Source organism: Sardina pilchardus, chromosome 2 (assembly GCF_963854185.1).
Source record: "Sardina pilchardus chromosome 2, fSarPil1.1, whole genome shotgun sequence".
NCBI classification, from domain to species: Eukaryota; Metazoa; Chordata; class Actinopteri; order Clupeiformes; family Clupeidae; genus Sardina; species Sardina pilchardus.
In genome coordinates this window covers 28,632,961-28,655,210 of record NC_084995.1, presented here as the reverse complement: position 1 = coordinate 28,655,210, position 22,250 = coordinate 28,632,961, and the positions used below count along the sequence as shown (strand labels likewise).

Sequence of the window (22,250 nt, the reverse complement as noted above, 5' to 3'; positions counted from 1 at the left end):
TGTAAAAGACACATATTTTATTCATTCAAATAATTCATTCCTATCACTTATAATGTTCCCCTCATAAATTATATTTACAGATATGTTTAATAATAATACTTAGGATCTTCACTGTAAAAACTGAATACTGGCAACAACATGCAGATAACTCATTATATGATACAAATAATTCACAGCACCTGTAACACAAAAACAGGAAGTAAGGGGCAACATTCCAGATTGTAACGGGGAATGATTTCTTTTTTCTTTGGTTCTTTGTTCAAAGTTGTATATTTGGGAGAAGAACTCCCTGGCCAGTTACATGATGCTTGCACAATCTGAGGTATGATTTGGTCATGACCCTGTTCAGATCTTTTGACCACCACTGCCATAGCAACAGCAATCATCTGGCCTGCTCCATCTCAGCTCTCTGCTGGCCTGTCCTTACTGGATGCACACTCTCATCCCTGTACTCCATGAAGTCCCCATGGACCATACACACACACATGCACACACACGCACACACACACGCACGCACGCGCACGCGCACGCACGCACACACACACACACACACACACACACACACACACACACACACACACACACACACACACACACACACTCTTTCATTTTTGTCTTTTATATCTGTAAACGTTTGTTACGTTCATTATTATAAATCTACATAGGCTAATATCTACAGTTGTGCTTCTTTAACTGTATATACATATGTATACGTGTTACCTTCAAAGTACAAGTTTTATTGGAAGCACATTTGTGTTGCAAAAATAGCAGATTATCAATCTTTTTTTTTTTTAAAGAAATAACTAGTACAGATATATGTTGACAATGCAGTTAAACATGATGAGTAACTGTAGAAGATAGCTAAATGTCCAACACTCAAATGTTCAACATTACCAATCGAAAAACAATGACAAGTTGTACGGTGGCCCAAGGTTCCGGACTCTTCTTCTGAGATTGAGCTGTCACTCCAGATCTCTCAGTACACTACAAAGGTTGCACTGCTGTTCATGCTAACATATCTCTCGAGACTTCCTCTGACAGATCAGATAGCATAGATAGAAGATATTTTGACTGTCCATGTGCGAGGACTATTTTTGCAATATACTCTCCTTACCTTGGTCCTTGACCTTGGCCCTTGTATTCGACTGGCGACTGTAACTAAGCCTAGCATATTTACAAGACAATCATGACGGCCTGGACAAGATGTTTCATCTCTCTTGTATGTATGTATGAGGCTCGGTCCTCCATAACACTGCTGTTCTATAAATTTCCCCATAACCCAATGGTTTTGCATCTGCCGGTGTTTAAGAAATACATTTAGGACACCCCAGCCCTACCGTTGGGGTGCAACATATCTCTTGCACAGCATCTCCATCTTTAGTAATGCATGCTTTCATTGTTGTTGCTTTTTGCTATCAATAACAGATTGGAATTTATTTGTTATTGCAGGGGGATACTTCAATGAGACCCTCTCTTCACAGAAGTGTGCAGGTGCCTGATTTCTTCTCATCGTCGAGACCACCTGCGGACTCTTTCCGATTGGGGTCGTTGAGCTCGTCAAAGAGTCCGGTTTCAATCATCTCCTCTTGCCAGGGGATAGACACGGCGCCCGTGGAAAACTCCTTGAAGAATTTGTCATCTTTGTCATCGAACACGATGCCCTTGATCTCGGAGAACTCTGCAATGTCGCCAGTGTCCTTGGCGTACACAACGTTGGGCTTGGGCACCCAAGGGGGATCGGTCAGACCAGCCTCCAGACGGGGGAAGTTGATGCTCTTGAAGAATTCATGCTTCCTGGGGTCCTCACAGTTGTTCCTGTGGAGGAGCACAGACCCCTAGTGTGAGTGCACTATCGTAGACCAATGACCAAGAACAAATACAGCTTGTGCAGCAGGATGACCAGTTACAATTCCATGACTGGAAATCTAGTGCATTCATCAGATTTATCATAAAAAAAAAATGCATTTGAAGTATTTGCAAATGGTTCTTCACTTGAATAAGTAAATTGAGCTACAGATTTCCAAACAAATATTTGTTAACCATGCTATCAATAAAATATTGTTAGAACCTACAATGACTGCCATGTTAGGTAAATGTGTAACAGTAGCTGGACTATCTAACCTGCTTAGAAGTTTTCTATAGAACTGACTGACACTAGATGTACTGGTATTGTACATTGTACAGGTGATGGCAAGAAAGCCATTCTTCCTGTGTGTGAATGCAGGAAGGTCTGATTCCTAAATTTTTAAATTTTTAAATTTGTAGCCTCAGCTCAGCAAGTCCCCCATAATGAAACCACACTGACAAGGGGGAAGAGGCCAAGAGGCTACCACAGAGGAAAAGGATTAAGGAGAGACAGGTGAAAGATCAACACTAGACGTAATTCGCCGTCACCCAAGTAGAGCTGAGGCATGGTAATCGAGGGGCTATGTGACAGTGGGGCTTACTTGTTGCCAAGGCGCTCATCGATCTTCTTCTTGAGGAACTGCTGGATGACATCTTTAGTGGGAGCATCAAAGTTCTTGTGCTCCCACTTGGGCTCTTCGTTGATGATGCGCCTCTGGACTTCCTCCTTCTCCAGCTTCTTCTTGTCTGCTTCAGGCCCCTTGAAGGGGGTGTAGCCGGCAACCATCTCGTAAATACTGCAGCCAAGGGCCCACCAGTCCACTGAGGTTCGGTATGGGATGTCGGTCAGGATCTCTGGGGCCATGTAGGCACCTGTACCAGCCTGGAAAAAGGATGAGATGCTTGGTCACAAAAGCTGTTTGCAGGTGCTGTCCGACAAGTCTATATACTGTTTTGGCAGAAACAGGACAATTACAATGCTCTAACTGTCCTTCCAGTGTTTGCGTACATGATTGTGCACAACCCTGGCACTGTAAATGGGAGACAAACATGGAGGCTTACACCAGCCCATAAACAATCCCTTTCAGGAAACAATCTATGAGTCCAGTAAATTAAGTGATTGAATTCCACCACCATTAAGAGTTATCCTCACCAACTGCAACAGCAAAATGTGCTTATGAGCATTTTACATTTTCATGTACATCAGTGTCCAAGTTAGCACTTTGGCCAAAGGTTGCAGACTGCAGTGCAGCGTTGCAGTTACACCAGAGGAGAGTGAATACAAGGATACAAGGAGGTTTATTGTCACATGCATATGAATAGTCAGCTGTAACTGGCAAATCAGGCGTGGGATAAAACATCCCATCATGCCTTTGATGTAGCTCAGTTATACCTCATAATCAGCACAGAGGTGATGAACACAGCCTACAGTAGATAGACATTTTTGAGTTTTGAGGTTTTTAATCATTTTTTTGCACATTGGTGCATTCTTCCTAGCTCATTGTTTTTGAAGAGAGAGAGAGAGAGGGTAAGCGAGGGAAGGGAGCTTCCTTATCCCTCAACCAAATTGTCTCATACTAATGTCATCTGATTCGTATAGTAAAAGAAGTGGGCCGTTTCTAGCACGTTCGACACCTGATAGTAACTGGTAAAGCTGGGACGGTGATGTCTTGGTAGGGATTTTATGTAACTCCGTCCTGGGCTCCTTCTTGACCTCACCTTATGGCCAGAGCGAAGAAGCTTACTTCTAATCCTTTGCTACCTGTCAGAAGTCATGGGAGTATCCATGGTGATGCACTGCTCTGGCCCATTACATAAAGAAGGCATCATTTCCAGTAGACAGAAAGGCTAATGCATTCCTATTCAGTGGACACCTCGTGCCTGGAGCATTCCTATACATCTACTAATTGCTGTCTGTTCATTGCATATCCACACACAAAGAGACACACAGACAAACACAGCAAAAAAAATCCCCGGAATGCAAAGAGGTATTAAAAAAAAAAAACAACTGAGACAAATTCATGTAGGTCAACATATACAGTATGTACACAAGCAATGTGTATACATGCAAGTACGTACGTACGTACACACACACACACACACACACACACACACACACACACACACACACACACACACACACTATGTTGCACATTAATCCAACCTTTTGGATTGTATAGCACTGAGGGCAGCATTTTTACGGTGAACTGTCAGAGCACTATTATGGCCAAGTTCAGCATAGCCTTTCAGGAATATTCTACATGATTCAAATGTACAGTATTCATTCCATTTCAGGCTCAAACTCAAACTCAAACTCAAAATATCAAATATCTCTCCTGCCAGTGATGAGTCCAGCTACACCTCAGGGCCAATTGGTTAATAAGCAGCAAACCAGCAAGTACAGTTGTGCTCCTGCACAACCATCAGCTAACATAGCGGACATTTCATAATGTGAACTCTGTACACTGTGTTATTTGCATTCAATTCATTACTTAAAACCATCACTCAGGATGCAAGACTTGTTGGCGATTTGGGGTGTACAATCACATTTCCTGTACAACCTCCTTAGTGTCAAATAGAGTAATGTAATGCACATATTATTACACTGAGGTGGACTGACAGTGGCAGTCTGTCAGTTGGAAAACTGAGCAAATGACCTTTGATCTTTGCTATATGTCTGTCTGTTGCCATGCCTCAACTTCAAACTACAAGACAGGCACTCAGGACTGTGTTGAACCATGTCAAATCCACTATGATGATGCCAAAAACGTCATCTCCAACACACTGAGACACATTGCCTATCTGCAGTAATTTTCTGTGCATTAGACATATTGCGTATGAAATGCTTTGGTCATATGGTGGCACATGCTAACTTGCATATGCAACACTATGCTGCTTCATGTTCTGTTACTCTCGATCCTTCAGCTCCTGCAACTCCCGATCCCTCTCCCCACAGCTTGGTAGTCTGATTGGAGACAGATTTGCGTAATGCCTGCTAAGTAAGAGGATCAAGGTAGCAAAGCCAGGCAAGCTCCAGCAGGTAGGCTTGGGTCTCAGCCCCAGAGCTGTGGGCCCAAGAAGGGCACAAGATAATGAGCTTATCATTGCGTTGCTCCATGTACCCTATGCTATGTTTGATGTCGTCGAGCTTGTTGCATGTCCAAATGTGTTTGCCTGGCCTTACATAATTATCAGACTGCTGACTAGAGAAACTGGACAGACTTGGAGGAATGAGTCTGGAATGGCAGTACTAACTAAATGAGCTGGGCTAAAATATCCAGACTGCTTCAGAATCAGATCTCCTTTGCATGGACAGGAAAATGGCAAAGCAGAGGACAGCTGCAAGTTGAGGAATTGTACAGCATGCAGGGTTAATCCTAGGCTCCTCATCATCTAACAGGCTTCCTTTGTCCACATTTTATCATTGTCCATTCATTCATTCATTCAAGTATGTCTGCCATATATAGCTGGTCCAAACTGACCTCTGCCTCGATCACTTAGCCTTAGGGCTTAGTTACGCCCTCTACGAGTACATGACAAATTCCATCGCGATGCATACTGTAGCTTTTTGAGCCAAAGCAATTAAGGCATCAGCAATCATCTGGTGATAATAATCCCTTTGAGTTTTCAAATGATCTCATGGACTTCAAGTTCAAAAGATCTCTCCTCAACGAGTCTCTCATTAATACCAAGCTGACTGCAATTCTCTCATCGTTGACTACCTGTCTAATTTAGGGTACACATTTCTACTATGGAGGTCCATTAAAATATTATCTCTCATTGCATACACTGTCAACAACAATATGTACCCTATGAAGGACTAGGTATGCAAGTCAGTCTCTCCAGTTGCAATTCCATGTGCTTCTTTGCTTCATGTTTTCATCTCAAAACATTCCCAATGCCTAAATCCAATCTTTAACAGAACAAAGGGTTTTCTGTGTGTTCATGTTAACACCTATTTTCAGCTACGTATTTGGTGCTGGCTACTGTGCAATGGTAGGATAGTTTGATTTTAAAAGTTTTGTCAGAAATACGCCCTGATAGAAAGTATCACATCCAGCCTGAAGCCTCTTGCAGCCTGAAGCTGGTCGAGTGCCAGCTCCAATAATAGGTAAAGTCTGAACTCAGAATTGCAGGGATCAAGCCGGTTATGTAATGAAGGAAAGAACGAGCATCATAATGGCTCTAATAAGACAGCCCGTCTAATCTTGAGATTTACTCCAAAAAAGACACAGAGACAGAAGCCACAGCTCTGGGAAGTCATACACAATGTCATAGCACTGCTCGAGAAAGGTATACTCTGATTTACTGATTCCATGCAATGTGAGTCTGATGCAACATTATGATACAACACTATCACATCCTCCCTGCATGCCTCTCTGCTCCATGCCCTTGCCTCTGATATGATTTAGCCAGTGGTGGACAGCCTACCTTCTGGGTGATGGTTTTTCCAGCTGGCAGCTCCACGGCCAGACCCAGATCAGACAGACGGCACTGGCCCAGGCTGTCCAGTAGCACGTTCTCGGGCTTCATGTCACGGTAAACAATGTCCATGGCGTGCAGGTGCATGATGCCAGTGGTGATCTGGGCGGTGTAATAGATGATGCGGTCCATCTCGATACCTTTCTCGCCGATGCTGTAGATATGGTACTTGAGGTCTCCTCCATTCATCAAACTCATGGTGAGACACAGGTGCTCTTTGGTGTCATAGGCGTATGCCAGGCACACAATGAACAGGCTGTTGACTTTTTCCAGAATCTTCTTCTCGAGCAGGGCCATCTTCTCACCATGTTTCTTCTTCAGACGCTTCTTGTCCAGTTTTTTGCAGGCATACATCTTGCCTGTGTTTTTTACTTGCACAGCACATACCTGGTAAAGAGAACAGGAGTAAATGCCAGAGATTATTTGCTGCAACTATGCTACGAGAGAGAATGTGTGAGCATACATTTGGAGCGCATAGGTTTGTATCCAATGGATGTGCTTCCACAAAAGGAGTGCTTGTAGGATCTATACTCTCAACCATCTTTACCAAATTTAGAGCAACATTTTTTCTCATGGCTATGACATTAATACATATGACAACATCAGAGAAGCCAAATTCAGAAGCTTGTAAATTACGCTGAACAACTATCTGTATCATGAAGTGCACTTACCTCTCCAAAGCCTCCCTTTCCTAATGTCCTGAATTCATAGAAGTATTTGTCACTGATGGGTTGTTTCTCAAATTCTTTCCACTGCAAGTACTTGTCAAAGAATGGGCTGGTCTGGTAATCCGTGAATGGCTTTCCCTTGATGAATTCTCTGGTGCCATCTTTCACTTTGGAAGGTACGACCTCATCAAAGTCCTTGTCTGATACTGCTTTGCATTTGTCAAGTGCATCTCCAGTCAAGAACTTCAGGAAGTTCTTGGAGCCCTCCTTACAGTACTTGTTGATGAGATTCGTTTTGGCCTTATCCCTGGCAGCGCCGGGCAGTGACAGTTCCCAGTCGGTAAGATCGTCCAGAAACTCTGCGGCGGACACATAGTCGGGGGACGCCTGCTTCAGGTAATCACGGAAGAACTTCTTCCCCACGGGCTGCTGCTCGCAGAGGAACTCAAAGGTCTTATCCACCTGGGTGCGTACGGCTGCACACTGGTCGGGCTTGGGCAGAGACAGACTCCGCCGCCGCTTTTTCATCTCCTTGTCATCTCCACCCTGGGCTTTGAGATAGGCGGTGTTTTGCACCAGGTTATCGAGGCCTCCCATGTCACACATCTTGGCGGCTTTGTTCGGTCTTTCCCCCCAAGAAACTGAAAACTCTGAGGTTCCTGCGTGGTCAGGCTCGTTGGCTCAGTGGTCGCTGCTGCTTCCACTGTACGCGTTTGTGTGCTCCTGGTGGCTCAGGGAGTGCGCCTTGCTCCAACACCAAGGTGCAAATGAGCCGCCCCAACCCATGCACCTGCACACCAAAGACACACTGACACACCCAGTAATTACTAATTTAGAATTAAATACCTGTAGGGGATTTTCACTTAAGTATCTTTGCACAGTCTATTCATGGAAGGGAACTTGTAAGAGGGTTCTTTCGTAAGAGGCTTTTCGGCCGACTAAATTTAGCCAGGTGCAGAGCGAAAAAGCTAATGGTCGTCCGTCGGCGTCAGTTGTCTAAACATTAAAGTGATAAGAATGAGGCAAGGAGAGTGGCACAGTAGGAACCTCACAGCTTAGTGTGATGATAATGTACAAACTGAAGGAGAGACACAGAGAGCACTAAATGGCTCCGGAGTGCTTACTGGCTTCTGACCCACAGGTGATCTTTGCCACAGAGAGAGAGAAAGTGGTTTCCTGGTCTTATAGTTGGGCCCTGTGATGCCTGTGGAAAAGCCATGCATATTCACACGATGATGACTATGAGCGATACTATGATGATACTATGATGAGTATCAGTGTACTGTCACCTTAACTGTGCTTGCTAATAGGCTTGCGAATATCCCCACATACTCTGTGAATTAAAGTAGTCAGTGGAGTAAGACTGTACAGTCTATGAAATCTGTGTAAGTCTGTTCAGTCAATGAAGTCGGTGTAAGTCTGTTCAGTCTGTGAAATTAGGAAGGATGATTCAGGAAGAATTCTCACACTACAGAAATACATAATACAAATGCTGGTAGTTCCTTTTATGTACAACTCAATATAAATAAAGTTAATCAAATGTCTCCAAAACATGCTGCAAAAGTAAATACATTATAGAAACAAACATTTTTACTATTTCACAGCAATGTGATGGTTGAGGAACCCACCCTGATCCCATTTAACTCTTAGGCTTTGTCCTACACAAAATCTGCACTCACAAGAGAAAAATGCTGAGGCCCAAGTTTTGCCATAGAGTGACGGCAGTGGGAAATGTAAACAGTAGAGTAAACAATGGCATCTGCATGTGCCAGGTGTCTACTGAGGTGTGACCTTTAGTTTCTGTTGCACTGAGAAGTCAGCTTCCTCAATGCTTGGCCTTAATCTGCCTGTCTCCTCGAGTGTGTGGCAAACGTACACACACACACACGCACGCACGCACGCACGCACGCACGCACGCACGCACGCACACACACACACACACACACACACACACACACACACACACACACACACACACACACACACACACACACACACACACACACACACACACACACACACACACACACACACACACACACACACAAACAGAGCAAAAAACACTTTCTCTCTTCCTGAAAAACATACAGTGAGGCAAATAAGTATTGAACCTATCAATATTAACATTACTATGAACTCAGGTAATCCACATTTACTAAAAAAAAAATAATAATAATAAAAAAATCCAAACATTAGAGTCCATAAATAAAGTATTCAGGTGTAGATTCCAGGGTCATTCTTGTGAATCCTGATCTTTAGCTCCTTCCAGAAATACAGTATGACATTGGGTTTCAACCAGGGCCTTGATTTCCTTTCTCTGAAACTGAGAGAGTTTACTTAACCGCAAATGGATGCTTTGGATGGTTGTCTTGCTGGAAGGTCTACCAACACCTCATCCTTATCATCCGGCTGGATGGCAAGATACTCCCAGAAAAAAATGTCTCCTTTCATCATTCCTTCAATAAGTTTGCCAGAATACCATGAGATGAAAAGCAAAAAACAGCCCCACACCATGATGCCTCCACATCAAAACCTCACTGTTGTTATGCCATTTTTAGGGTAGCCTACAGTGCCATTTCTACCCCAAACATGGTGCGTATCATGGCTTCCAAAAATGTTGGTCTCATCTGACCAGACTGCATTCTCTAACTATTTCATAGGTTTGTTCAAATGTTGTTTTGCAACTTCAGATGAGCTTCAAAATGTTTTTCTTCAGGGAATGGAGTTGTGTGGGGTAAGTGTGCATATACTGTAGAGGCCATGGCAGTGGAGTGCATTACCTATGATTTTCTCTTTAACAGTTGTACCTGCCACCTCCAAGTCTTTCTGGAGCTTTCTCTGAGTGATCCTTGGCTCTTGGGCCACTCTTCTGGCTATCCCTGGTCAGAAATCTTGTGAGGAACTCCTTTGTGTGGCCAGTTGATTATGCAGTCATGTATCTTCCCTTCCACTTGCAGATAATGGCCTCAATGCTGCTTAATGGAAGATTCTGAAGTTTTGAAGTTTTGAAGCTGCGCCCATGGTACGTTTGCAACTTTCCTTGATTATTACGCCAGATGAGAGTGTAGTTCCATGTCAAATCAGCCTAGAAAAATGCCAGGTTTCATTTTCAGTTGGTCTTATTGCACTTTCTAACTTGAGACGAGAAACGTTTTAAATGGGAAAATTACCAGAAATCTTAGTCACTTTTAAGCATGATGCTAGCAGGCGAGATGCTAATGGTCTAATTCGATTCAATGATCTATGCGCTGAAGCTAAAAGTTGTATCGCCAGACTCACAGAATGGCCGGATGAACGGAAAAAAGTAAATATCAATTGTTTTGCTTGAGGGGAGGTGGAAAATGAGCTTATTTCCAAAAATAGGCATTATATTCCATATAAAAAGCAGATATTAGATAAATATATGTGTGGATATATTAATATCAGCATTACTTTGCACATGTTGTGTTAATGTGACACTCCTCTCTGAGTCTGTGTCCCAGCCCAGCCTCCCCATCACCCCCATCACCACTGCTCTCTCTGCCTCTACTAATCCTCTGGTGTCTCCCATGGCCAGACATTTTGAGAGCGGGATTAGATCAACTCAAATGCAAATATCTCTGTCACGCTGTCACTCTTTACTAACTTCATCATCACTCCCTCCCTTCACAGGTAGCCGCTCACGTACGTACTGCCCACGCGTTCCTGACACACATGGATCTTTATGCAAATGAGTCAAGATGATAGAACCGTTTGTGTCTGTGGGCGTTGGCACATGATCAGAAAAACCCATGCCTCTTGTTCATAGCTGCAGAGACAAATTTATTTTCTCACGCCAAATTTAGAGTTTCCTCCTTCAGAGGGTTTGCATGACTCACCCACAAAAGAAACCTTTCTTGCACAGTGCCACTGCCACATACTGTTTTATCTCACAGAGAAATTCTCAGTGCACTGCAAAAAATGGCTTGTCTAATAAAATCTAACTAAGTGTTTTAATCTTATATCAAGGCAAAAAAACTCATTTGTATTGTTTTCAGTAGAAAACACTTACCTAGTGCTTTCTTTTGATATAATTTCACTTAATTTAAGAAACATTTGTCTTATTTTAAGTCAATTCTTCCTGAAAATAAGAAAAAATTATCTGCCAGTGCAGTAAGTAAATTTGTCGTAAAACAAGCAAATTTATCTGCCAGTGCAGTAAGTCAATTTATCTTGATAAGACTCCTTAAAATAAGTCAAAGTCTCCTTAAATTAAGTGAAATTATCTTTTGAGAGAGCACTAGGTAAGTATTTTCATACTTAAAACAATACAAAATAGATTATTTACCTTAATATAAGATAATTACACTTGGTTAGATTTCATTTTTTGGATGGCAGTGCACAACTTGACTCCTTTTCAGTCTTTGCGTTCGGTCTTTTGGGTGCAGACATATATGCTCTCTAACACATTGTCTCACAAGACCTTCAGTACTGTAGGTCAGGCACTAGAGTGGTGGCAAAATTCTAAAAGATCAAAATTGAATAATAACTTCAGCTACTATTTCATGTCACAAATTCCCTCTGCACTAGGTATGTGGAACGATGAGTGAAGCAAAGTGTCAGTTGGCATTAACAAGGGTTTAGAATGACTAACCTTAAGGGCTACAGCTGAGTCCATCAGCCATCGGTGAAGTTAAGTCTATAGAGAGAGACCTTAGAGTTGGTCACCTTTACTCTGACTCAAATGAGGTGAAAGGCTGCAGCGCAGGACATGAGATCACTAGCTCGTCAGCCTTTGTGAATAGATATGTACTCTCATCACCTATACAATACTTGTCTTGAGTTGTTGAATTGTTCTGGTATTGCAATGACATATGTGTGCTATGTATCTTATCAATGTTAACAGATATGCTATTGATGTGCACTCTGGTGTCCACAATGCAATAATGTATAGAAGATTTTTTAAAGCCATGACTTTTGACATGACATCAGACAAGTGTTTTTCTTTTTTTTAGATATTATTGTTATTTATTTCCTATGTTATTGTTAGAGGTAAAACATAGGGTACACTAAAAGGTGACGTAAGATAAAATAATAAAAAAAATACATAGGTCTATTATGTGTGCTTCAAAGGAAAAATGTGTTACAGGGTATAATATATATACATGAAATAAATGCATTTCCTTGAATTATGTTAATACAACACAATACAGTTTACAAATCGCTTTTGCACACCTCTTTGGTAGGGACAGGTGCGTCGGAATAGGTTACCCAGTTAAACTTGCGAAAGACAATCCCGCACACTGTCCATTACGCATGCATATTTATTTACGTTTCGAAACGTTGTAAATAAATATGCATGTGTAATGGACAGTGTGCGGGATTTTCTTTCAGAAATACAACACAATACAACATTCTATTTCTTTAAATCTTTCTTCCAATACATTTCAATGAGATACAGAAAATGTACAGATTTTTGACCATTTTGACATTAAAGCACATATGCCAAATGCATTGTCCACCATGATGTGTTATAAGAAGCAAGAAGCAAAAAGAGATTCAGAACGGCCTTAAGGGGTAATCTGTGAGGAGCTCAGACCCCTACAGACCTCTAGTCTATTTCTGATACAGTTCTTGGAAAACATACCAGTACAGGAGTTATACCTGTCAGGTGAGAGTTTAGTCTCCATTATAAAGGCCATGTTCACTAGTAAATTCCATTTCATCTTGCTTTAAGCTCAAGCCTGTCACCTGCTACAGTGCACTTTATAGTTAGTTATGCTCTTGGTCATGACTGGAACTGGTTGGCCATGACTGGAACTGGTTGGTCACAAGCCTTCCTTTGTCTGATGATTATTGGCCCTTGCAAACAGCTGCCCTGTAACTATACTGATAAGAGGGAGCGCTACTCACTACTGCCCCCTAGATGTTACTTTCATTGTCCATCCATCCTTTTTATTGAGGTGGGGTTTTGAATTCTAGCACAATGATTTTGCGTTTGAAAAGTCAAAACTATTGTGAGAGAACAGGAGACTTCTTGCAAGGGAAAGCAAAACTATTAACAGAAAAAAAAATAATTCCCACCGTGAGCCCTTTGCAGGATCTGTGATCCAGTCATCCAAAACCATAGTGGTGTTATTGCCAGTCATTAGCTAAGATATATTATCTGTCCTGTATCGTCCTCTGTGTTTTACCCATCCGAGGATAGTGCACGCTCTCTTGGAGCAGTGAGCTCACACACACACTAGGAGCACACACACACACACACACACTCAGAGCATGAACAGTGTAAAGTTAGAGGCAGTGCATCAACAACAGTCCATGTGATTTTGCTTGCCTGGCATTTTTAAAAACTTGCTTATTTTTTACCTCTTGACTGGGTGACGTCCGTGTGACTGAATTACATCACCTTGAGAAACTTACTCTCACTGGTGGCCTGTCGACACTGGAAGGCTCTGTGGCTATGTAGGCTAATTCAGTCTGTTAAAGCTAAGCTATTGTAAGCTAATCCACACCAAAAGTGTCTCACATCTGAAATAGCTGCAAGGAGAGGTCTGGTTCAAGTATTTAAAAATGTCTGATGATTTGAAATCTGAGGGTGTTGCTGTGTGTGTGTGTGTGTGTGTGAGTGTGTGTGTGTGTGTTACAAAATACTGCAAATGTTGCAAATGCCATGACAGCCATGACAGCATTCAGTAATGATTTCAATAGCTAGAGGCACTGCATAGAGGTACAAAAATATGACCGCCGCTCTGTCCAGCACATTCTCTGTGCAAACATAAATCACACTTGTCAATTTGTCTCCCTCTCCTACTCCATCCCTTGCTCAGCTTGAGTGTGTTCATGTCTGTGTTTGCTCTTGTGAATTATCAGTCCCTATATGACCACTACACTATACGCGAGCAGCGGTCATAATTATACGACCCTTTAGAACATCCAAAGGCTCTCAAGTCTGAATGTTTGTTTGAAACCTAGCTTAAGTTAAAACCAGCGCCTAAATGTTATCAACTGATTCTGCCACCATTTCCTACCTCAAAGCAGTGTGCCTCACCTAGTCTTACCTCTGGCTTTTGGCGAGAGTGTTTCAATCCTGTTATCTCTGCTCTTTACAGCTTTGACAGGTTTTCTCCTTACCTATATCTGCTCTGTTGGCTCCACTGTTTGTTTGGAATTACGGGATGGGGGAGGGTCAGGTCTCCCATCTGCTTCTGTCATCCTTGGAGTCACACCACAGGGACCATCGGGGTCTTTTTTCTTTCTTCACAAATCTGGTCAAACATTATGTAGTGTGTGTCAGTATCAGCATCATCACTTGAAACATTGTGTACATTAAAACATTGTGTAACATTGTGTACATCACCGTGAGGAGCATCTGGAGTTAATGGATAAAGTTATGTTTCAGTACATCTGCTCATCATTGCTGGGCCAAAGTCTATTTGTACTGTACACTGCCAAAGGACTGATAAAAAGCATATGGTGAGAGATAAGAGGTATCATTTTGAATTTCAGCAGGAAGGTGAAGGTGGTGCCATACATCTCCTAAAGCATAAAGGCAGCAGAAATGTGAACAGCAATATACCGGCAAGGATTTCATTTGATAAGCAATTTGTTTTACGGCCACAATAGAGTTTCGTCAAAAGTCAAGTGTGAGACTTAACAGATGTCCCCTGACTGCCGTCTTGTGGCCAAAAGCAACCTACACACACGCAGGCATGCACACACACACACACACACACACACACACACACACACACACACACACACACACACACACACACACACACACACACACACACACACACACACACACAGACACACACACACACAGACACACACACACACACACACACACACTCCAAATGTTTACTTGATTGATTGCTAAACATTGAGTTGTAATGAAGTTGTAAAGTCAAAGGCACATTTTGTCAAAACTATACCGCTCGAGTCAGTTACTTCTGTGTCAATTATTTAAAGCAATATAAATCTTTTGGACATGTTCCTAGGCATCATATACAAAGGCTATGCCAGCATGCTTGGGAAGGGTGTTTTGTGTCAATGTTGCAAATAGCTCTGATTTAAAGTGTAGGATAGTAAACTGCATGAGAATACGTAAGTTTTGGGTCTCAGATATCAGTGTCAGTTACAGTACAGGACTGGTTCATGTTGTACATGACAATACCATTCCCACTGTTTTTGTATTTCTCATGAGATTCGGAGCTTAAAATTCAAAATTACTTTGGAAAACAGATCACTATGCCTGTTGATGTTACATTGATGTAGTTCACTGAGCCCATTTAGATGTCAGTCACTCAAGATTTTTTGAAGCAATGTCTTGTTGCTACTGACATTTTAATGATCTCTTATTTTCACAACCCCACAAGAGTACTTCAGCAGCCCTGAGTATTCTTATAAGACGTGTGTTCTGGCTTTTTGTGGATCAGAGTGGCTAGTGAAAATGAACCACATTTCTCTTCATCATAATTCTGAAACCGGCAATTTGAGTGTAACACGTTTACATCTGGATGCAACCTCAACACATTTCCGCAGTTGATCCTGAGCAACGGATAGGGAACGTTAAAAATGACGTGTAAAACTTTTACAGTTGGGCCTGCTTTGCCTCAGGACATTTTAAGTATGCATGTAGACATAGTACTTCATGTATGCTGAATCCCTCTGGAAGCAATGTTTTTGGCCCCATACATTTCCCATGTCTAATTTAGGTAGAGCGCAACATTAAACCAGAGTTGATGTGGCCTCTCCAGGGCAGTCTCCAGAAAGCCTGACTTCTCCCTCTCCATCTCCCCTCCCTCTGTTTTAAAAGGGTGTCCAGCCGTGCGGTGCGCCTGAATTCCAGCTGTGTGCAGCAGTGGGAGATGTCAAGACGGACAGAGGAACCTCTGGTGAGGCGCAGGCCTCCGCCCAAAATGAGCCACGCAGGTAAGACTTGTGTATTATTGGAGGCTGTTAACGAGATTATTTTACATAGGATGAAATGGTATTCTACTAGACTATTAGTGCTGTGCTCTGCTCTGCTGTTTTGGGATGCTTTTCATTTGAAGCATGCATTTGGCATTCTGCTGTTGCAGATAAATACAAAAGGAAGCTTAACTTTTGATTGAAGCGTGAAATGCAATGCCCTGTACTCAGTGTTTCATACATGTGGGCAAGCTGGGGAAAAATATTTCATCATTTTGTTGAGTGAGACAAACAAAAACCTACAGAGATGTGAGCAAATGTGTACACATGAAATGTGACAACTGTAGGTTGTTGAGATACATAATTAGGCTATGTCAGTTGCAACGCCCCTTCCAGCACGTAATGATTGTACATAACAAATGTCATGTGATTCACACTTTCTCATCACAAGGTCTTGGTGATTGAGGAGCCAGATTTGTGCATTAATGTCTTACACTGGGTGGCACTAGATCAGAAATGGGCAATTATGGGTTGGACTGATCACAATTTTGTGATCGTGGGCACAATGGTTAGCAAGATTCTTCTGTAAAGACCGCTCTCGGTCAAAGTAGTTTTCTTGTTGATGATAGACTTTATGATGGGTATTAGTTTTTCCTCAGAGGCGAGATAAATGCACAATTACATTGTTCTGCCATTAAAAAGAGTGGATTGGAAGATTGAATACACTTTATATGAGTCATGTGGTCCCTCTAGAAGCCCTGCAGAGAAGAGCCCTGTGTCTGGTGCTGGTCCTGTTGCTGTTGTCCCTGCTCATAGTGGCCACGGGAGTCTACATCTCCACAGCCTCAGAGAGCCTCAGCACCTCCGGATGCCCCTCTGGACTCATTGTGAGTGAATGCCTTAATGATGTCAGTGATCAGTGGTGGTCTGCGATGGGGAATGTTTGTTGATCATTGAGCTCCACACTCTTCTATAGGCAACATTTGGATTGCCTGAAATTGTGCATGACTTGGTTTGTGTCCTATTTACATTAGAGACATGATTGTATATGGGGGAAACAGACCTTTTTTGTGTGGATTGGATAGTCAGAAGATAGGGCCAGATGTTCTAACACATATGCGCCCACATAAAGCGTATTTGTTTCACAACGTGGTGCGTGTATGGCGAGGTATGTACAAACATCACGGAAGCAGAGAATGTCTGAATGTCTGTTCTTCTCCGTCTCATGCATATGCATTCATAGGAGGGTCAGTTGAACGTGGGAGTTTTGTGTGAAAAGATCGGAGAAGTGTAAAATGCAAAAAACTTTCCTATTTGCTATGACCAATCGTCCTACCTGCACAAGTAGTTTAAATAGAAACTATCTGCTGCACATCGGGGTTCTGTTCATCCTGTCGGGATTTATTTTCTGATAATTACCGGCGGACAATACATTATCCCTTACTTACTGCTCTTCATTATCTTCCTGCTTGTTGACATTATTGTATTATTTCATGATCTCTAAACATTTAATTCCATTTAATGTTGTCATCAGTTAACTTCATTCAACTGCTTCAGTTGTTAACGTTTGTGAATTGCAGTTGAGGGCAGTCCAGTCTGTGGACAGTATATCTGCAAGCTGCCTGTATCGGGAGGCCTCTATTCTGCGCTATGGACACAAGCCCACTGAATAATCTGCCTTTTCATACAGATGATTATAGACTTAGTCAGATCTCATTATCGATCACCTGTATCTTGCATGCTGCTGTTTGATTTGAATGAAAATGCTCCCATATCAGTTCCTTGACAAGGCTACCTACCCACCCATGTTTTACAGACACATTCACTTTTAGAAATATCGCCTCCCAATATGTAAAAAAAAGAGATGAACTCTCCTATGGTTTTCTATGTCTTTTTTGCAGTTTGTCTTTGCCTCCATCCTCGGTCTCCTTGGCTTATCTCTGAGGTGGAACCGCCAACAGCTGGTAAAAGACACCTTCATCAACACAGTGAAAGAAAATAGTTGTATATGCAAGCCAACAGAACAGTACATCTTGTATTTCCATTCAGTCACTGGCGCTGAACCCAATAGCACAACATCTGGCCATTTGCCTGAAGAAAATGTATATGCATGGACGTATATATTTTTTGCAGACCTGATGTATTAGTAACATATTTTGGCAGAGATTCAGCCTTCGTGGCCAGGTTAGCATGCACCTGGCAATCTCCATAATATGAAACATACATCAACAGCTCTTCAACATTTCTGTCAGAGTCGCCACCCATGTTCCCAGGTGTTCTAAGAAATGGATTGAGCGTTGAAGAAAATATGCTGAAACTAATGATATAATGGAGATTAAAGGTGACAGTGCCACTTAAGATATACTGTAGACTGAAGTGGAATATTAATGGAGGTAAAGTTTACAGAGTTTAAGTGAACTATACTTTATTGTAAGCAATGGATCATTTAAATATGTCTGCACTCTCTGCTAATATTTGCAGCTCAGAGCGGCCATCTTTATCTTCAGCCTTGGCATCATAGTGTCCTCCATAAGTCTTGTGGTGGATGGATTCTTCATTCTCCCCAGCATTGTAAATACACCTTTCTTCACTGTACACACATTACTTGTCCTATAGTAATATGCTTCACAACAACCCATTTGGATACCATACTAAGTCTGAGGAGGTCAGTAGATCAAGTCTACACACTCATAAACAGGGTTCCTTCACATGTCATAAAGGTTTAAAGGTTTCAGCTATGAAGCATTTTGCCAAAATAGTTAGTGTTTATAAACCCATTATCAAAAGAGATCTCATCTCCTTGTATAATTTTTACAAACTCAATAGTCATTGGTCTCAATAGCCACACGCACAAAAGCACATTCATATAAACACGCGCGCATGCATGCGCGCGCACACACACACACACACACACACACACACACACACACACACACACACACACACACACACACACACACACACTTAAATGATAGTATGAAAACTTGACAATGGCTTTCTGATCTTTCTTTCAAAAAAGGATGTCCGACCCATCCGGGCTGGCAGGTGTCAGTTCTACTCAGGTGGACATGGCTTCATCTATGAAAACCACTACACCACAGTATGTCCATACTGCACATATAGAACACATAGTCATCCTCAATAATGCCCTATATCCCTCATAATTTACTGTCTGGACTGACCGCTGGTTTCTCCTGTAGGTCCCATGCCAAGGTCTGAAGGAGTCTTGTTTTATGATGGTGCGCAGTGGGACCTGTTACTGCTGTGACTTGTATGCCTGTGCAAAGTGAGCAGATTACAGTGTTTTTTACTAGTACATACCAACATACCACAAGGATAACAGACACCGGGCCCTCATTTAAATGAGAGGCAGAGAGGAAAGTCTAGCAGTGAGCAAAGTGTCTCGTGCATGAACTGAAACTATTGTGTGAGACCCCACCAATATTTTCACTTGATACAATTGTATTAAATGAACAAATAGGTTTTTACCAAGGTAAAATTATAGCTTCAGTAAGCTTTGGACTTTGCCTGCCAATTAAATTTGGGCCCATCATCTCTATATTATGAACATTAATGAATGAGCAATGTCTGAATCATGTCTGATATTATGCCATCTTTGTTAAACCTGTGACCAATCAAAACTAACTTCCCCCCTCTCTATTTTGACAGTGGTGGATACCTTGACAAGCACTATGAGTTTGTGGGCGTGCAGGGCTGCCAGGAGGTGTTGTTTGTGTACTGGCTTGTCTGGGTTATCGCTGGGATGAACTTGCTTGCCTTGGTCCTGGCGCTCCTCACCTCAGCCATGCTTGGCAACATCAAGGCACTGGTAAGAGAAAAGAGTGCTAAACAGATCCAGGGGGATTTAAGGGAAGATGTCTAGATAACACCGGAACTTAACTCTCAAGATAACCATAGATAACAGAAATAGGTTAACTGTGATAACTTTGATTTGGTATCATGGACTGATTTTGTGTTTTGTGAATTTCTGAATGTTTCTCTGCATGTGTATCCCATATTAACCAAATACAGGATGGCAGGCATGATGTGGACAAAACTTCAGAGGAGATGCCACTGTGGGACACTGAAGTGGTTCAGAATGCCACAGCGCCCCCTCTCCCTGCACATGGGAATGACAGCTCCTCTCATCTACCAATGGAGCAACTCATATATCAACAGAATGGCCACATGCTTCAGCCACTTTACCCGGTCAGATGCCACATTTCACTGTGTTAAAGACATCAGCATTATTCTGCTCTCATTTTAAAACAGACTTGTGTCCATGCTAATACCACATGTCCATTAATGTTGGTCAAAACTCTTAATCTAAATAATCTAAAAACCTGTCACATCTAAATAATAGATGTGACAGGTAAGGGATATTTTCAAAAAATAATTGTGTTTTCCGGTAGCGTCAAATTAGTAGGCGCGTTCGACTTCTTTCAGCATTGTGTAGATCTGGCTGAACATAAGGCATGTTTGTATTGTAAGATTCAGCCAGATCTGTGCAGTGTGCTGAAATATTGAACGTACCCACTGATTTGACGTGCCAGGCATGTCAAATCAGTGGGCATTCAGATACTGATACTGGCCTTGTCATAACCTTTCAGTACACTTTCAACTTTACAATACTTCTGTTTGTCTGTAGGGACCTTCACCACACTACCACAGAAGTGTAATTATATGTTGAGCATTGTCAGTGGTATAGAATAGCATTTGTTTTTTGATGTGCTAATGGACCCCTTATCTTTCACTATAAGCCCACATTCAGAGTTAATGCAAAAAACCCCGGTCTTGGTCAAAACTCAATTATTCTGCTCTCAATCGAATGTTGAACTTGTTAACTTCTGTGACTTAGGTTGTTTTTACTCCAGAGATACGCTTTAAGAGCATATCAATCAGACAGTGATGATGGGCAATCAGAAAGAAAAAAAAAATCAAACAAATGCGATAATGGCAAATTATCAGTTCATAAGTCATTTTCCATGTCTACAAATGTCGAATTTTTAAAATTTACTGTATTCAGTGACCTTAAACTGTGGAAATAGCCCGGTTCATGTGGGCGTGTCATAGCCTAGATTGCATCCTGCATGTTGTATGAGGGCAGCTGTAGCTTTGTAGATGCAGACTTTAACTGAACAGCTGCTGCCAGCAAAGTCAGCTATGGAACCAAAGCTTGTCATTCATTATCCATGTAACTTCTGGAAGAGTCATATGAGAAGGATCTTGTTGTTGGATAATGACAAATCATGGGAACAGGAAGAGATTGTGTGCATTACTAGCCTGGCTGACATCAGACCTCAAATCTTAATTGAGGTGGAGAATGGTCTGGGTTCCCTTCATTTGCTCAAACTAAAATCGTTTTCAAATTGTGCCGTTGCGCTGTTGAGGGGCTCAACAATGCTGGCGTGGTATAGACCTCTGAAGTTCGCCTTCAAAAAAGATCCATCTTTGAGATCTTGAGATCTTGCCATTTTTCCTATATGGGAAAATAACATGTGTATATATACAAAGAATGAGGTCAGCTGACGTGAATACACTGAATGACCTGATAATTCCATCAATTGAGTTTTTCTTCCCTGATGGCATGGGCACATTCCAAGGTGACAATGCCAGGATTCATCGGGCTCAAATTGTGAAAGAGTGGTTGAAGGAGCATGAGACATCATTTTCACACGTGGATTACAGACCTTAACCCCACTGAGAATCTTTGGGATGTGCTGCTGAAGGCTTTACGCAGTGGTCTGTGTCTCTCTTATTCAATACAAGATTTTGGATAAAAATTAATGCAACACTGGACGGAAAAAAATGTTGTGACATTGCAGAAGCTTGTGAATGCCACAGTGAATTCAAATCTAAAGGTGGTCCAACAAAATATTACAATATGTGACTTTATATTGGCCAGGCAGTGCATATTGCCCAGATATCATTGACTGACTGGCATTAAAAGAACAGCTTACTATAGAGAGCTATTGGTACACATCTCTTGTAATATGACTTTACACCACATGTGACACTTTATTAAATATAACGCAATCTCAACAGAAGATAAATCTACAGCACTCCACGTGGTCCCTTGAATGGTAGTGTCTGCGACTGTAACGGTTTTCACACTCTGCAAAACACTCCTTACGGTCCTAGCTTACTCTTCAGCATTTGTGTTAAAAAAGAATTTAACATTATGCGCACTCCTTTAACTTGTAAACATCAGCATCATGCTAAAACAACAACAGATAGGCCATAGGCTACGGAAATGTGATCAGTGGAAGAGAAAAGAGGAAATCAGTGTTGTCTTGATATTGGTTTGATACAGGCTTTGTGCCTTTATTCAGATAGGACAGTGAAGAGTGACAGGAAAAAAGTTAGAGAGTGAGATTGGGT

General features: G+C 41.9%; 2 protein-coding genes across 2 annotated transcripts; one reads left to right on the top strand and one right to left on the bottom strand.

Annotated features, from left to right (window-relative positions):
* Positions 1-1,475: 1,475 nt before the first annotated feature.
* Positions 1,476-7,601, bottom strand: grk7a (G protein-coupled receptor kinase 7a). Its single transcript, XM_062555664.1, has 4 exons — positions 6,999-7,601; positions 6,277-6,714; positions 2,448-2,728; positions 1,476-1,815 (listed from the first exon to the last, which is right to left on the bottom strand). Exons 1-4 carry the CDS (start codon positions 7,599-7,601, stop codon positions 1,476-1,478), a joined length of 1,662 nt encoding a protein of 553 aa, XP_062411648.1.
* An 8,225-nt stretch (positions 7,602-15,826) lies between these two features.
* LOC134099041 (transmembrane protein 255B-like) lies at positions 15,827-20,105 on the top strand. The gene is made up of 7 exons (XM_062551724.1): positions 15,827-15,890; positions 16,623-16,756; positions 18,351-18,440; positions 18,889-18,969; positions 19,070-19,155; positions 19,539-19,698; positions 19,902-20,105. The coding sequence occupies exons 1-7, from the start codon at positions 15,827-15,829 to the stop codon at positions 20,103-20,105; spliced, it is 819 nt and encodes a 272-aa protein (XP_062407708.1).
* The last annotated feature ends 2,145 nt before the right edge of the window (positions 20,106-22,250 follow it).

Bases quoted from the DNA above. Each gene is read 5' to 3' on its own strand.
- grk7a (XM_062555664.1), bottom strand. From the start codon at position 7,601: ATGTGTGACATGGGAGGCCTCGATAACCTGGTGCAAAACACCGCCTAT. The intron at 2,729-6,276 runs GTAGGCTGTCCA...TCCTTTTTCCAG, and splicing joins GAAAAACCATCACCCAGAAG to GCTGGTACAGGTGCCTACAT. The intron at 1,816-2,447 runs GTAAGCCCCACT...GCTCCTCCACAG, and splicing joins GATGAGCGCCTTGGCAACAA to GAACAACTGTGAGGACCCCA.
- LOC134099041 (XM_062551724.1), top strand. From the start codon at position 15,827: ATGTCAAGACGGACAGAGGAACCTCTGGTGAGGCGCAGGCCTCCGCCC. The intron at 16,757-18,350 runs GTGAGTGAATGC...TAATATTTGCAG, and splicing joins GATGCCCCTCTGGACTCATT to CTCAGAGCGGCCATCTTTAT. The intron at 18,441-18,888 runs GTAAATACACCT...CTTTCAAAAAAG, and splicing joins TCTTCATTCTCCCCAGCATT to GATGTCCGACCCATCCGGGC.